The following is a 17,450-nucleotide window of genomic DNA, read 5'->3' as shown; positions in this document are numbered from 1 at the left end:
CCCTTCAGGATTCATTCTTTATGTAAACTCTAAACAAAGCAGGAAAAATACATTAACACAAACTTTTCCAACAATATACATCGACCATTCAAACTTTATACATCCATCTGTCGCTGAAATATTTACACACGCTCACATTCAAAAGGTTGGCTCTGTGGGTAGCAGAAAGCTGTGCGGCAGCTACGTTTTTCTACGACGTCGAATGCGCTTCTGTTCCGCGCGAGACGGCCGAAGAACGTTGTCAAAAAGAAGATGGACATGTAAACAAAGTTGTGACCACAGAAGAAGCAGCTTCTCTTATATAAATAGCATAACATGACAAAACAACACTTTTCTTCAATCGGCAGGATGAAACCAAGATACATTTTCGCTGCTAGACTGTTGCTACGAGGCGCCGGCGGGTCCGTCAGAGCACCTGCTGTGTGTCGCAGCCGAGGACCTCCAGGCGCAGGGCGATGCCGTTGATCCAACCCAGCGGGTGGATACGGAGGAAGCGGCCGAACAGAGGGGGGTCAAAAACAGTGACCGCCTCTTCGTCTGAATCGTTGTTACCGGTGAAGATCTGAGGAAGGAAGGAAATTAAACTTTGAACTTACAACACCTTGAAAATCACTGATAATTGATACCATGGGAAAAACTGACACAACATTTGGAGCATAGAATGTCAGATTTTTATGAAAAGATAAATATAATATGGCTTGTGAACTGTGTGTTAAGACAAGGAGCATCTCAGTTGATTAACTCCTGGAGGAGGTTGGACTATGTGGGCACTACAGCAGTGCATGTGTCAGCATCCACTTATATTGGAGAGGAGAGCAAAAAACACAGGTATCTCTGGAGTAATGATACTTTGGAAAGTGAGTATTGAAGCTATTTCAAATATTCAGTATATCAATATGTATCAATCTCTTGATACTCTGTGCTGGACTATGTGGATTGTTTTTAAAGCAGCTCTAAGTAACTTTTAATCATATTGATTCTGGCGCCCCCTGTGGGCAGAAGTGTAACAGATCTTGATCCGGCGTGTGTTTGTTTTTGATGCGAGTGAAGGAAAGACACAATTTCTTTTCTTATTCTATACTTTTTTTTCTATTAAACAGCTGTAATACAAAGAAGCCTAAAGCCAACACATTCAGTTTCATTGTAATAGTCATTAATTTTATTGAGCTAAAGCTAAAGCTGAAAACTTTCCTAGTAATTAGCAAAGTGTAGCTCGGTAGCAAGGCAAACATAAAACTTTTGCTGCTTCTTATCATCAGGCTGTCTCACCCTTCAAATTCGTCTCCATCATACCAATTGGATTTTAATTTTAAGAATCACACCTGGTGACACGCATCAAGACTAACTGGATGTTACAAAAAGCCAAACATCTTGCTGAATCATCTAAAAGTCCCTCGCAGCAGGTTTAAGACTCGTACCAGCCTTCAGTCCTGAAACATGAAGGCACGTGTGATAAAGATTCTCTCAGTGAGTCGTCAGCTCCACATTACCGACTGACTCATCCACCTGTGTGACACCGAGGGAAACTGTGAGAGATCTGAGGACTCCCTGCGTTAATGATTCAATGGAGGAGTGAGTGAAACGAGTAAAGAACATGTGAGTCATTGCACGTTTTACGGAGCATCAGGTCTGACTGAGCTCTACAGTGAGTCTACCTTTTCTCTTTGGGAGTCTCCCTCCAACACACTGCTCCAGGAGTGTTTATCGTGGCTGACGGTGACCGAGAACTCCGTCACCATCATCTGAGTCAGCAGTGATCGCGCCCCCTGGGTCACGACCCCCGTGATGCGCTTCACTTTCCCCAAGTCGACCTGGAGCCACTCGTGAGGGTTGTTGTTCTGGGGCGAAAATGGAAAAAGAGACATTTTTAGATATATATTTATTTCATCTTTCAGCTTACTGACCAACCACAGCATCATATTTACTGTCTCCAAATCAGAACTATGTGATGCAGAAGAACATGATTATGAAGAATTATTACCGGGAAATACAAAACTCACAAGTGCAGCCCATTAAATCGATTGATGGGAATGTTACGAAACAGGCGCAAATCAATCCCAGCTTCTCAGTGAAACAGCAGTAGCCAAAGCAGAGGGAAAGCAAAACAAACCAGATGTCGCGATGGGCCTGAAGGGAACGCCAAACCACTTCCTCTCCCACATCGGATGACGAGGAAAACTTATAAACTCAGAAAGTGTTCCTTGGCAGTTCATCGTTTCTTTCCACTGACATAATGTGGCTGCATGGCACAGAACCAGATGAGCTGCTGATGTGGGGGGTTTATTTTGTATTTCGATTCCTTCTTGGCTACAGGAAAAAAAAGTCCCAACAAACAAAAAAAAATGACCACTTTCCTATGAAGTACATCGAGGTAAATCCATTTTCCTCTGTATCCTGGAACACACGCAGGAAGGTTTTCCTGTTTAAACGAATGTTGAGAACGATAAGAATAACCCAACGCTGGCTGCAGCTACTGTTCGAGGACACGTGCTTCTGAAGGAGCATGAAAAAAACTATTTCTTTTGTTTTCTGAGGCCGTCTGTTTTGGCTGCCGGAGCTCTTTAAAGAGACTTGTCCAGATAACAGTTGGCCTCCCGTCCTCGGATCACAAGTGCTGCTCTTTCGGCGCATGACCTTTCGTATCGGCTTGACAGTGTGACAGAAGCGCAGATCACACCTCTGCAGTTCAGTGCTGCAAGAGTGTGAAAATGATAAGCGGAGGAGGAGAATGGGAGGGGGAGGAGGAGGAGATCAGCATTTTTGTCTCACAAATCAAAAACACATATTTTGTCTGCTATCTTTTGCTATTCTTCCATCAAGATTGTCAGTTTTTCTAGTTGAAAAGTTCTAGAGTAGACACACGCTTCCTTCTGCACGGTGATAGGGCTGCTCGGTGTGGTTCGTTACAAAGAAAATAGTCCCTACAGGAAACTGCTCGCAACAAGCTCTGCGGATTATCTTGAGCAACGGGGGGTCATGACTTCTGGAAAGAGACATTTCTTGAGTAATGACGACGTTTTTTTTCTTTTTTCTTTTTTGAGTAGCAAAAGCTAGTGAGCGCCGTCTTCTTCCACCGCTGCATGCGCTGACGTCGACGTGTACTCCAAGGTGTGTCGGTGCACTGTGGCATCAGTGCTGGACGTGGTTACAGGCCGGGTTTAGGAAAAGATTGTGGTTTTGGTACCAGTAAACATGACAGAAGGCTGCTGGTTTTAGCTCCATATCTAACTGAAGACATATATGAGCTGTATAGTATGCTTGATCTGTGTGTGTGTATGTGTGTGTTTGTGCGTTTGTGTTCACCTTCGGCCTCCAGGCGTTGACTCTGCCTTCCTGATGGAGGCGGGCGAGGTCGGGTTTCCAGCTACTCAGCAGAGATGAATAAGACGAGGAGGCGGTCAAGCTTTCGTCTGGAATCGTTCTCCTCTGGAGCCCGAGAGGGAGCGAGCAGCCTGGTCGCACATGCACACACACACACACACACACACACACACACACACACACACACACACGCACACACACACACACACACACACACACACACACACACACACACACACCAGAGTCACTCCCAACACTGTGGACACAGTCGCATCTACTCTGCGATAACTTTTGACACTGTAGGTAAAAAACAAAACAAAACTCACTGTTGACGTCGCAGCCCAGCAGCTCCAGGCGCAGAGCAGGCCTCTGCTTAAAGTACTGCGGCTGGATCCTGACGTAGCGAGCCACAAACGGCGGAGTGAACGCGTTGCTCTTCACCTTGGAGCTGTCCATGTTGCCGCGAAACATCTAAAGCAGAAGCCGGACAAACACTTCGGCTCAGGGATCGTGATGATAGTATGCTGATATTTTCCTAATGTTTGTCCCGCTGGTTTGAATCATGACATCCTAAACGCACGACCAAGAACTGCTTCCAAATTTTACAGTACAAAAAAACTTTAAGGAAGGTGAGTAAGTGTCTTTCAAGACTCCAGTCGGCCATTTGATGGTTTTCTGAGCCAAAACGAAAACAAGCTAGCTGAAGATGTTAGAGGTTTATTTGTCAGGTAATTATAAGTTATGCAATCAACTCCAATCAATCAGATGAACAGTAGGACTACCACCAGCGGAGCCCGTTGGTAAATCAAACTCTTAGCGAGAATGTTTACAAGAGTGAAACATCGAGAACAGCCTTCAGTGTTGTTCTTAGCTCCTGTTTCAATATAATCTACCCTTCGCTGCAGCATCTACGTGGACCTCCTGTTGATGTTTTTGAACAAGCAGCCACGTCTCTGACTTTTCGTCACACTTAAACCACACTCATCGCTGCAGAAGCTCCTCGCAGGTTGCTGAGCGGTTAACCTGCTATGTTTTTCCGGCCACAAGTGCACAGCGTGAAAGATGAAACCTGCCAAGATGGATTTGTACTATTACTTGATCACGTGACCTTGCAAATCAAGCTGCAACTTGAGGAAAATGTTACGTAACTCCATATTCCTCAAAACTCCCTAAAATTAGACAGGAAATGGATTGTTGCAGCTGCTTTTCACCTGTGAAATATTCACAGATATTCCAAGAAAGGTATCTGCCAATCTGTGAATTAAATGTTCCACGTTCTGCGATATCAAGGAACTCCTGAAACCTGAATGGATGAATGAATCTACACTAGACAACGTACTTTGTTGGTTGTGTTTCCTTTGTAGGTCCTCCAGGTCTCCTGGTCCAGGCTGTAGGACACGGTGAAGAATGTGACGTAGTTGTCCCTCAGCTTCACGCTGACTCCCTGTGTCTGCACGCCATGCAGCAGGGTGGGCTTCAGAAGGTCCACCTAACACCGCACATGAGCATTAGGTCCATTCAGATGATGCATTAGGGCGCACTGGAACCAACATAATATAATGTAACAGTGTGTACATCTCACCTGTATCCATGAGTTACTGTCTCTGCCTATCCAGGCGTTGATATAACCGGACTGATCGAGCCTCGCCAGCCGCGGCTGCCAGTAATCTGCACACACATGTAAAACATGGTTACAATCCAACTCGCTGTGGGTCATTTTGAGGCTTTGAGACTGGAATATTTTCATCTTTTGGTCCACTGGGCATTTGTGATAAACACTTATCAAGGGTCTAAGTGGTGCGTTTTCACTTCCTTACCGACATAATCTGAGGCCGTGATCTGGGAATCCTCAATCCTTCCTGATTTCATTCCCAGTGGCGACACACAATCTGCAAGTCAGAGCGAGAAAACTCCAGCTCAATAACATATTTTAAACTTCCAGGTGTACATAATGACCATGTCAAAAATTCCCCAAATCCATTTCTGTGCACTTAATACACCTGGAGGGTAAAGGACTGTATAATTACTGTTTTGAGATTTCTGTAAATGGTGATCGGAGTGAGTCTACAGGTTTACCTCATGTCTTCATCCCTGCAATATGGGAAGCTCAAACTAACCAAAAAGCCCCGGAAATTACACAACATGAAAAATACTTGGAAAATGTGGGGAAAGCCTCTGAAATACGATCTGATGACGAAACATCTAAACGCATGGTTGTTCACTGCAACTGTAAATGATCAGCTTCCTGTTGTTGCAAAATTGTGTTCATTTTTCACTTTCACTTGAACGTCAAAACATAAAGTCCTGAACTAACCCAAACTCTTAGCAAGACCCATGTATATCTGCAGTTAGAATTCAAGTAAACAACTGTCTGTACGCATGCTCATGTTTAGTGTTTAACATAAGCATCTTAGCATGTTAGTGCGCCAACATACCATGTTTTAATTGTTGTGTTTGGCATATTCTGCTAGTCTTTATTGTCCAGCCAACTTTTCTTACAGCTGATCTGTTTACATCAGTGTGACTTGGCCAGTAAAGGTAGAAATATGTAGGAATAAGTCACTACAACAAATAGGGGGCAGCCTATCGCTAGTGTTACAGCTGCTAAATGTAGCCACCCTAAGCTAGTTAGCTCAGTTAGCTGTACAGATAGAGGTTCAGACTTGGAGCTCAGGGAACAGGGGAGTGTTAGTGATTTCCTGGCTGTCTCAGGTGCTTTGGCCAGGACACATCGGGGCTAGCTTCTTAGCATGCTATCGTCATACGATGTCTGTATTGTATTGTATATAGATATATGTATTACTCCTTTAAGTAGACAACATGATTTAACACTTTAGCTTAATATGCTAAAGTTTAGCATGATAGCATGCTGTGTTCACATGCTAATCTCAGAGTACATGTGAGGCTTACAGTTATTCTGTTTTAGCATTTTCCTACTGTGATGGAAAAATGTAAGTTTTCACATTTCCAGAGCAACTGTCATGGCTAAAAAGTCAACCAAATGTTAACCTGCTGTTACCGTTCTGAATCTCTCTTAATTCTAAATTATATTATAAACATATATTTCTTACAGATATATGGCACGGTGGCACCTACTTGGATTGTAGACTAGCAGTTTGGCCCTCATGCCAGCCAGCTGGTAGTCCCCTATAGTGCACTCCACCAGCCACGTGCCAACTGTCGGGGGTCTCATCTCCACTGTGCCAAACACTCCTGGATGACACACAGCAATAATAGTCAAGAATACGGTTTCTATAGTGAAAGTCAGCTAATTACTTACCATAAGAAACTAAAAATAAATCTAGTATAGAATCACCCAGAAAAGTAATCTTTGGTATATAGATATGAAACACAATGAATACGTGTGTGTGTGTGTTTACCAGGGAAGAGGCTGTAGACCCCCATACGATGTGTCTCTTTAGTGTGAATGGTGAAAGGCAGACCATGGAAGTGTACAGCGTGGTACTCTTCGTCACTCCCTACATTCAGCAGGTGCCACCTGACTTGCTGGTGCTGGGCGACCGTCAGACCGGGAAGTGTCTCTGCCACATAACCATTTATTGCTGAGGAAAAAACAAACAAACATAGGTGTTATTTAGAAGAGGATTACAGCACATTGATTAAAAATGACACCAAGAATTTTTGTCTCCACCTGCAAACTTGTTGCTAGTGTGGTACCAGGGGTCCTCAGTGTTGGCCTGACAGGGTGGAGCACAGTACTGCTCCAGGTTCTCCTCCATGTACCAGCTTTTAGTCTCATCGAAGGTGTGGAAGAGGAGGGAGAAGTCCTGGACGTCCGGCTGCGTGTACTGACGAGTCAGCAGCGTGCCGGGCTTACAGATCACCAATGGACCGATCAGACCTGAATGAAGGTCCCTCTCCTGGAAAACAGTAAAGAAATATTCATTGTCTCTTTTTTTTGGATAGAATGTTATACACATTTTGTAACTTTTCTTATTAACTTACAAACACAGTACATTCAGACGATATAAGCGAAATCAAAACTAACACTAAAGGACAAGGAAGGAAAAAAATGAAAGATAACATAGGTTAGTTAGTGTTAGCACACACACAAACACATCAATATCAATACAGACCTTGTCAACAGTGGAGTAGTAAGCCCAAGTCTTGCAGTCAAATTCACTGTCGGCTGGTCCTTGTTTCTTGGTTATCTTCCAGTTATACGTGCGAGTCTCTCCGGGAGCCAAAGGCTCTCCTGGTATCCCGAGTGGTGCAGGGGGGCGGCTGGTTTGGGCCATGCCGGCCCCCTGGGTGCGATCATACACTCCCTGAAGGTGAAAAGAGTAAGGCCTGGACGCCTTGTTCTTAAAGATCACCTTGATTAAGACAGAGAGGGGACAAATGGGTCACGAGCACCAATAAAATATCAGAGACAGCTTCAAACAGAAAGCCACATCCAGCCAGTTTATTATTTCATTTTGCTCAGTTACAGGATGACTTACAGTGAGGAGATTATTAATCTCTGTTCTGATGAAAGGTCCCATAATCCCCAGGTGTTCCTGGAGCTCTCCTCTGTCTACAGGATCTCTGAAGTTTTCGTCCCTGTAGGCTCGAAACACCACCTTCTTATACGCCGGCAGGAACTTCCTCATCCCGCGACGCACCTCCCTGAAGAGAGGAGTGGAGTCAATACTGCTGCCTTAGATGCTGAATGAAGTGAGTAATATAACACATTTTTCTGTTGTACTTGTGAAACATTTCTTTGACCAATAACTCAATCAAAAAGTCATCAAGTTGATTTTGAGCAAATCCTAGTTGACAAAATTCAAGACATCGCTCTCAAAGAGCATAATCACCCAAAGCATCTGAAAGCAGCCAGTGTGTTATTAGAGTACAGTGGGCAACGTGGGTGGGGACAGTGAAAAACCAAAACAATTTAGGAAATCTGGTTGGAGTAAAAGATTAAAGTCTTGAAAGCTGCCAAAACACTGCACAATGGTTGCTGCCCCGACAGACTGTCTCCACTGAAATGAATCAGAGGGCTTCATTTTCTACATGCAGAACTCAAGTCACTCTGAACGTGACCGATCTAGTGAATTAAAGGGTGTCTGTACGTTAGCATGCTAATGCTAGGTGAACCCTAACTGTCATGCTAACTGTTGACAGATGACATATTTTCAACTGGCATAAAATCACTAATTCTCATTTTCATGTCAGTTTGTTCACGAGTTAAATAAATGTGACACATCATATTATCATTGAGCTTTAGTGGTGCTGGAGGCAGAAGTTTGAGCGACAGATGGCAGTTTTTGCCTGCTTCCAGTAAATACACGAGGCTAAGCTAAGCTAAACTAAGCTAAGCTAAACATCCCCAGACTGTTGCCCCACACATTGAGAATTGTTAAAATTTTCATCTCTCTTGGCAAGAAGACGAGACAGCGAATAAGTATTTTTCTCCCATGCTGTCAAACAATTAGTTTACTTCTAGGACCTGCACAGAAACCTTGATGAAGTGTTACTATCATCATTCCTGCCTGGGATTGAGGAGCTGATGCGGTTTTCTGATGCCGTAGTCCCAGGTGACCTCCTCTGCAGCGATGTAGTAGTGTCGAAACCGGACCTCTCCGGAGCGCAGGTCCATGTAGTCCGTGCTGAATGTACCCGATGTGCTGTTCACCTATGAAAAAATGTCACTGTTTACTGTGGGTTAAATTATGTGCACTTAATAAATATACAAAACTAGCACAGATAATAGTACCTCGTCGCTGTAGTCATCATAATCAAGGGAGAGACCAATCCCTGCGCTTCTGCTGTTATCAACGGTGTAGTTGACTCTCTGGTTCGGTGGATCCACTTCAAGTCGCTCAGGTTTGGACTGAATGTAGTTTTGATCCATCTCCTCCGATGTAGTTTGTCCGGAGGTTGAAACCTTCTTCGTCGCTGGATTGCTGTTCAGTAAGATCTCGTTGCTCTCTGCCAGCTCTCCTTTGGTCTCATTGTTTACGCCTGATACTCCACCCCTCTCCTCAGATTTGACCTCTTCGAAAGTATTGGTCTTATTTTCTACATCCTGATCTCTAATCTCTCTTCCTATTTCTTCATTATTTACACTTGATGTTCCACTCATTTCCTCAGATTTTACCTCAGCATTGCTGTCAGTGCTATTTTTTGAAGCCTTGTCTTCAATCTCTATTTCAGTTCCTCCATTATTTACATTTGATATTTCGCTAACTTCTTCTGATTTAACCTCTGCAGCAGTGTCTGTCCCATTTTCTGCATCCCTCTCTCCAATCTCTATCTCCATCCATCCATCCTCCGAGGCTCCAGAACTGATCAACATGTCTGTCCCATTGCCCTCTGCCTGTCTTCTCTGTCTCACACCTCCCTCTCCTCCAGCTTCAGTCCCATTCTGAGAATCCATCCAATCTCCATCTTTCAGTAGCTCCTCCAAGATGTGCTCTGGGATTTCTCCCTCCGACCCGTCTCCTCCATCCTGGCATCCTGGCTGTCCTTCAGCCGCGGTCCCCTCTGTGTTAGCATCGGTGACGTTTTGGCCGGATATGTTGCCAGTGTTGTTGCCAGCGAGAGGTCTTTTGCACTCTCGAACCGACACTGTGCGATTCTGAGGTCTTCTTCCCCTCGGCCCTAACTTATCCATGTATTGAGTAAGGTCCTCATCCATCTCATTGCGATCAACCAGTGGGAGGTCTCCATTGTCGCAAGGAAGTACGGTGTAAATGATGCTCATCCCCCGGCTCTTCAGGCTGCCATCGAAGGCACTGATCTCCCACTCACCTGAGAGAAGACGTGGCTAAGAATTAATGCGACAGAATTTAAATCTAGCCATTCAAACCTAGCCATAGTAAATTAGTCTAATTGAAGATACATGCATGTTGTACAGATTGTGTGCACACCCGCTTAAGATCTGAACACAACGTGTGCCAGACTACTTCCAGATAGATCCAATCAAATTCTGTTCACAAAGCATTTTGATACCAGGTGTAAATGGGGTGTTAGTCTGAAAAAAATTCATAGTCAATCTCACCTATCACCTCAGATTCCATGGAGATGGTCATGCCGGTCATGGGGAACAGGGTGAGGACAGACTGGTACAGGCCTTGATACTGAAAGAGGTTTCCCGTGAAGTAAACGGAGAGGAAGTCGCTCTGGGTGCCCACGTTCGCCACGTGCCAGAAGGTGACTTCGGTTTTGCATATCACAAACTGTCGCCCGCTGAACATGTGGCCATTCACACCTGGAGGTCGAGGAAGAATTTACTGCTTTTAAAACTGCTGAGCTGATGACGGGTTTGATGGCGAAAATCAAGTGATGGTATGAAAACCACGCGACAAAGCGTCAGGAGGCACTTCTATTGATGAACATGTGATCAACTCTGTCCATGTCCACGGTCGAGGTGAACTTACTGTAAATGACATTGGAGTTGTAGAATTCAGGATCTGTGGTGTTCGGGGAGTCTTTGCTGGATTTCTCCAAGTTGTCGTCGATGTACCAACTAATGTTCTCATCAAACACAGCAAATATCAAGGGCCACTCTTTATCTGGGCCAACCTGGAATAAAGAGACGGTTACATTAATGCGGGTGATAGATGACGTGGAAAGGATCTTTTCAAGCGATTCCCTCTCATGCCAGTAAAACCCATTCCTGGGTATTCATTACTACATAAACGTGATTCTCACCAGGCGTCCTCTGGTGTCGATGGCCTCATTTTTGCAGATGAGAAGGGCGCCGACCAGCCCGGAAGCCAAGTCTTTCTCCGGGGAGACGGTGCTCTGGTACAACTGGGTCAGACACTGGGGGTCTCCATCCAAGGGCCCATCGTCTGGTGTTAGTTTCCAAACGTAGGTGAACGTCCTGTTGGGGGGCACTCCCATGGAGCGCAAGTCCCTCTCTGCAGCTGTTTCAGTAGATGAGAATAGGTGAAATTTTGATATTTGGAATTTGGGGAATTGCCTACACTGCCTCCCGAGTCTACCGGATGTACTGCTCCATTTGTCTGTATCCATGTAATACACTGAGCATAAACACGCCTTATGATAAGGCGAAGTATTTGAAGGACAAAAATCCTCCAGTGGTTTGCTAGAGACTCTGCTGGTTACGCTACTCCAATCAACCAATTTAAAGACTCCCCTGAAAATCCCTCCTTTACTGGGCCTCTCAGCTCACCATTTGTGGATCTGTGCCGCGGAAAGATCCTGGTAAGGCCAGTGGGGTAGATGTTGAAAGGGCGACTGGCCAGGTTCCTCAAAGTGATCTGGAGAGCACAATTCAAACCAAAAGGGAGATCAGTGAGAAGCCATGCAAAGAGCCACACGAGTTTAATTCTTCTTCTTCCGAAAACATTTGACTCACGTGGATCTCATCGTTGATTTTCCCTTTCAGAAGCGGGCCCAGCAGCTCTTCTTCGGGGTTCTCCTTCTGAGAGAAAGGGTTCTTCTTCCTCTGAGTGAAAGACACGTCTGTGTATTCCACATACTGCACCTTCTTATACCTGTAGCCCAGGTGATGGGGAGCTGCAGGCAAATACGCCGACTGCAGCGCACTGACGCGTCAAAGAGAAAAGACACAATCAGCTCAAACAATTCGGCGGCAAACTCTCTGTCGTGCCCTCTTCCTGCTCTTTCTTCATCTCTCCTACCTGTCAGTGGGTTTGAGTTTATGAGCGTAGTCCCAGGTGACCTCTTCGATGGCGATGAAGTGCTCCCAGGTGTTATCCCGCTGTCCTCGACTGGCTCTGGCTTGAAACTGTGGCCTCTTAGGCTGGAAGCTTATGGTGTTGAACAAAGAGTCACCGTCTTCGTCAAGGTAGTCGTCACTTTCCTCCACGTCCTCCTCGTGTTTGACGTTGCGCATGCCGAGTCCCGGCAGAACGACGGGATCGGGGCAATTCTCCACCACGAACAAGGCGTTCATGCCATCTGGTCAGTGCACAATAACAATCACAGTTTAATCATCAAAACAATGAAAGCAATTAGAAAGAAAGATCGTAAGAGGTCTAGGGACTTTTTCTTACCGTGGCGGTGAGCGAATATCTGACAGCTGATGAGGAAGCGGCCGGCACTAACAGGCTTCATTTCTGCAGTGATGAACGTCATTGGCGTCACCTCCATGGTGACTTTACGATGCGTCAGCACCTGAAAAGTACAAAACCAATTCATTAGACTTTTGATAAGAGACAGAAATCAGGTTGTAAAAGAATATTCTGCCTTTGCATAATCATTCCATTTAGGAGAAACACTCGTCGTAGAGGGAAACAATTGTAATTTTTGCACGAGTGTTTGTGAAATGTTTCGAAACGAGTGTTATCTCAGGCTAGCTGTTTCCCCTAACATCCAGTCTTAATGCTAGGCTAGGCTAATCACCTCCTGGCTGCAGCTCTTTATTTTGTGTAAAACTGGTAGCAATCTTGTCATCAAGAAATGAAAAAACACTTTAAAAACTTTTAAACTATTCCTTCAAACCAGCTACAGACCCTTTCCACAAGCTTTTCAAAGTAAAGTTCATAACAAATACAGTTTAATGTTAATCAGTCTTAGCAAAGTAAACCCTGGAAATAAAAATCATCTTGAAGTACCATTTGTTCATCTTTTATTTTAAAGAAAATCTGATTAGACAAGTGAGACAATAGGCGCAGTCCTTTTATTTCATTTATCAAACTTTTAAGCATTAACTGGCCAACGGAATTTTGCCATTCATAAGTTTAATCTTTTTTTAATCTTTAACTTTGTTTACTATGACCGCCTGTTATGTAAAAGAAACTTAAAATACCTCCAGAGAGTGAGCCTGGAACTGAATGGAGTGGATTTCTGGAGCTGTGCCCATCCCGATCATATGCCAAAACACACGATTACGACTCTGACACATTTTCAAACCTGCACACACACACACACACACACACACACACACACACACACACACACACACACACACACACACAGTCAGAGAGAGAGGGGGAGAAAATGAGGACAAATTCCTGTGAGGACCACATACAGAGCAGCACCTGATACACAGAGCACCGTGTTAGCAGCACTTAACATTACAACACAACTTCGTGGAACAAATTCTCCATCCACTGGCGCTCTGGTTCGTTACCGGGTAACGTGGAGTTGACATATCCATTGATGGTGTGGTATTCCTTCCTGCTGTTGCTCCTCCTGAACTTCTCTCGGCTCCGTCTCTCTCCGACCTCTCCATACCAGCTCTTGGTCTCATCGAACACCGCGAACAGCAGGACGAACGCTGGATTTTTCCTCTGGCCGTCATCCGTGAAGGCACCTGGGAGGGAAAAAAAACAAGAAAACAAAAACAGACACACATTCATGAGGCAAGATGTGAGAATATGCTAATTGCAGACCATTTCCACATGGCAGCCATTTTCCTCAGACTTCCCGCTCAGGGTCAGTCTTAACCTCCCACATCCAAGTAATTTATTTACACGTGTCAGTGAATATGAACGCTCTATTTATGTAAGACAGTCACAAAGAAAAGCTTCTCTCTGCCCTCCCACACACTGACTTGATTTGCAGATGAGTAGGGCACCGATGAGTCCCGAGTTCGCATCTCGGACTGTGTCCACCTGGGACGAGTAGGAGTAGGTGAGGCACTCGGGGTCGCTGGCGGTGGGGCCGTCTTTGGGGCTGATGTCCCACACGTACTCATAATAACCTCCAGGAAAGACGGCGTCATCCTCCTTCTCCTGGCCCGCTGTGGAGTCATCGTACCCGGCGCCTGGAGAGGAGAGACACAGCAGCAGAGGTGAGTCGGCGCAGGAAAACTGGCGTCAGGAGAATGAATGCAAGTTAGTCTGATCTACCTTTGGAAGAGGTGTGATCATTGTAGTTTCCTTGCTCAAATGTAAAGTCAAAGGACGGAGCGTGTTGTAAACCTTGAGACACTGTGAGCTGAGACTTCAGGCTTCCCACATTCGTTAACATCAAATTCAAGGACTTTTTAAAGTTCTCTAGAGTCCCAATTCACTCATGTTCAAGGACCTAACATGGTATCATCCGAGACACGGATCGAGGAGGATAATGACTTACATCAGATGTGCATCCCCGACAGGGCAGCAACCTTTTTACTTCTTCACCCTTTATCCTGCACATTTACGTGATAAGATCTGCTTCATGACGGCTCATTCCTGGACGTGACAGGTGCAGCTTTTCAGATTAAGATGAACTCCTTTAAAGGAATTCACCCCACAGGCAGGAAGACTCAAGTGTTTTTTTTTTTTTCTGACAGGAACCGTCTGCTTTGGGGGATCTACAGCAGCATTAGGACGTCTGCCAGCGCCTTCTGTGAAGGGCATTAACCTCCCAAAGCTTCTCAGATCAGGGATGTTCAATTATTTGTTGTTCTTTTGCTTCGTCATTCAAACGCAAGTGAGGTGAGAGATTTCAGCCGTGTCAGATCCCCTGTAGGGGCTTTATTCTGAGAACTTGTGCCGACCGTTTGGCTCTGACACATGGCACAGAATCTGCACAGGCCAGATAGTGATAACCGCCATTTGCTGTCATTTCTAAGGAACAAGGAGGCGCCGTTCCTTTTTTTTTTCTTTCCCAGATGATTCTGGTGCAATTTACACTTGTTCTCAGAGACATTATTACCACATTGTTCTGGTCATGTTCACATTTACGTCCTTGCATCATCGCCTCTCCGCGAATGGCCTTTCAAAGCGAAATGATGTCAGATTCAGAGAGAAATAAAAGCTCGTGAAAAAAAAAAGTGAGTGAGACGATCAGATTGGATGTTCTCCTTAATGCCGTTACAAGCAGGATTTGAAACTTTGACTCATCTACGGTATTCTAAAATGGGACTTTGCAGTGTTTATGAGTCGAAGCGCTTGAGTCAAGACGTGAATAAGAAGAACAAGACGCCGCTGACTCACGATCAGTGTGTGATGTGACAGAGCAGTTCAGTACCTTCAGACTGTTTCCAGTAAGTGATGCCCACAGGACTGATGCTGTAGGGCTGAGAGGCCAGGTTCTTGAAGTGGACCACCACCCTGTCGCCGGCCTGGGCCACGATCACCGGGCCCTGAATACCTGCGACAATGTGACAGCGGTTACATTCAACATTAACTGCTGTTTAACAGTCGAGCAAAAATACATATTTCTTTCCGTAACAATTTTACATCCTCACGTCTGACTTTTTATACATAATGGCACAAATCATTTATATTTGATTGAATGAGACGAAAACCCAAATTAGGAGGCCTACCTGTCCACGCTGGCCTCGCCTTGGGGACCGTGTACGTGGAGTCTGTGTACTCCCTGTAAATCGCCTTGATGTATTTTTGGGGAATATCTCTAAGTTTTCTGCAGAAAACAAACATGAAAAAAAAGAGTATTATAGTAAAAGTATTAATATCAAGTCTTAAAGTATCTGATATAAGTTGTATCAAAAGTACAGGTAACGGTAATCAGATATTCGATCTCTGATCATTTGATTTGCCGATAAACTAAATTAATTTAAAAATGCACTACTTTGGTTAAGTTATTACATAATTGCAGTTGAGTAAAAAGTACATTATTCGCCTGCAACATATAATGGAGTGGATGTTTAACGTAGCAGAAAAATGGAAGTACAAGTACCTCAAAATTGTGCTTAAGCACAGTATTCGAGTAAATATACTTAGTTACATTCCTTCTCTGAATTCAATGAAACGATTTTACTCTGACTTTACACATTCAGCTTTTATGTAAACTCCCTAAAGTTTCAAATAATTGAAAACATATTATTTCTAGGTCACTTGACAAGACTTTTTATTGTACTTACATTCAAATTATAATGATATAATTTATCTTTACTTCAAATTTGTTATTGTTGTTAAGTTTGGAAACAGAGGAAGCCTCCCTGTACTTTTCTCTACTTATTGACAGCTGTTTATGTGGTAAAAGTGTGAACTTCCAGGGAGGTCACACATCAGAGTGGGTGGCCCAGATTAAACACAGATATATTCACCTTTGGTCGGACCCTGCAGGCTCACCATCGTCCAGGTACAGATAGTCCCAGCCGATCTCCACAGCGGCTATATAATACTCTCTGACCGCAGCAGCGGCAGCAGCAGGCGCGGCGGCGGGTCGGGGCTGCGCCTCTCCGCCGCAGAAGCGGAGCAGCAGCAGCGGCAGCAGCGGCAGAAGGGTCGCTGTCATCTCACCTGTCAGCAGCTCCTCCGTGTCCCGGTCAGACTGTGGCCCGGCTCTGCTGCTGCTCCCGCGGGCTGAGGTATTTAAAGGGAGGAGGGGTGGAGGAAGTCCCGGGGAGGCTGAGGCTGGACTCTGGATGTGTGTGTGTGTGTGTGTGTGTGTGTGTGTGTGTGTGTAATGGACTCATAAACGTAACCTAGCATTTACGACAGCTTCATAGTTAAAAACCATTGACCATTTTGGGTTGCCAGGTTGTGTTTTTTTTCTGGTCCAACTATTAGAGACAGTTTTAAAGAGGGGGACTGTTTCTGACTTGTCTCCCCTTGTGGGCAGTGATAGAATGTAACTAAGTACATTTACTCAAGTACTGTAATTAATTTTACTTTACCTGAGTATTCCATTGTTTTCATTCAATTTTGTGCTATTTTTTTTTTAAATTTCACCTCACTACATTTTTGAGTGTTAGGGTTAAAGTAAGATATTAGTAAAGATACAAACCTCGTACACTGTATATGTGTGTGTGTGTGTGTGTGTGTGTGTGTGTGTGTGTGTATATATGATAGATAGATAGATAGACATAATAGAAAGTTGTCACATACTTAAGTACTTGCTGACAGTGACAGTTATTTTATGTTGTAGTACTTCATTTTTTCAGTACTTAATTTTTTCAGTACTTTTTATAACTCAGGGATCAATAAATTCTCCCTGATTCTGATGTTGCACTTTTCTTTACTTCACTGCGTTTGTTTGGTCAATTTAATGAGTAGTGACTTTGCAGATTGTAGCTGCATCACAGCCAGAGTTGCTCATTTTGTCAATTATTTCATCTGTAGTCAGATAAAACAACAACAAGAAGAATTCCATAAATGGATAAATGGATCCAATAATAAGTCGACCTAATATACAGTGCATGCAAATACATGTATTTATAACTGTATGTTAACTTGTACTTTTGAGCCATTATTGCCAGAAAATTACTTTTGATTTTTAACTTCATTTAATAT

General features: G+C 44.3%; 1 protein-coding gene across 1 annotated transcript; it reads right to left on the bottom strand.

Moving 5' to 3' along the window:
* Positions 1 to 3: 3 nt before the first annotated feature.
* Positions 4 to 16,512, bottom strand: f8 (coagulation factor VIII, procoagulant component). Its single transcript, XM_037077820.1, has 27 exons — positions 16,262 to 16,512; positions 15,518 to 15,615; positions 15,220 to 15,342; positions 13,817 to 14,029; positions 13,394 to 13,576; positions 13,070 to 13,173; positions 12,315 to 12,435; positions 11,940 to 12,219; positions 11,654 to 11,843; positions 11,468 to 11,555; positions 10,981 to 11,198; positions 10,707 to 10,851; positions 10,328 to 10,537; positions 9,041 to 10,077; positions 8,817 to 8,959; positions 7,785 to 7,950; positions 7,419 to 7,658; positions 6,974 to 7,202; positions 6,702 to 6,884; positions 6,418 to 6,534; positions 5,139 to 5,210; positions 4,904 to 4,989; positions 4,661 to 4,810; positions 3,648 to 3,792; positions 3,304 to 3,452; positions 1,656 to 1,838; positions 4 to 562 (listed from the first exon to the last, which is right to left on the bottom strand). The coding sequence occupies exons 1-27, from the start codon at positions 16,450 to 16,452 to the stop codon at positions 407 to 409; spliced, it is 5,220 nt and encodes a 1,739-aa protein (XP_036933715.1). The 5' UTR covers positions 16,453 to 16,512; the 3' UTR covers positions 4 to 406.
* Between the last annotated feature and the right edge of the window lie 938 nt (positions 16,513 to 17,450).

This window comes from Acanthopagrus latus, chromosome 18 (assembly GCF_904848185.1).
Source record: "Acanthopagrus latus isolate v.2019 chromosome 18, fAcaLat1.1, whole genome shotgun sequence".
Classification (NCBI taxonomy): Eukaryota; Metazoa; Chordata; class Actinopteri; order Spariformes; family Sparidae; genus Acanthopagrus; species Acanthopagrus latus.
Note: the sequence above shows the minus strand (reverse complement) of the source record. Positions and strands in the feature narration are given on the sequence as shown.

Coding starts and splice junctions, on each gene's coding strand:
- f8 (XM_037077820.1), bottom strand. CDS start 16,452: ATGACAGCGACCCTTCTGCCGCTGCTGCCGCTGCTGCTGCTCCGCTTC. Junction 15,616..16,261: donor CCTGCAGGGTCCGACCAAAG/GTGAATATATCT, acceptor TGTTTTCTGCAG/AAAACTTAGAGATATTCCCC. Junction 6,885..6,973: donor CACTAGCAACAAGTTTGCAG/GTGGAGACAAAA, acceptor TTTTTTCCTCAG/CAATAAATGGTTATGTGGCA.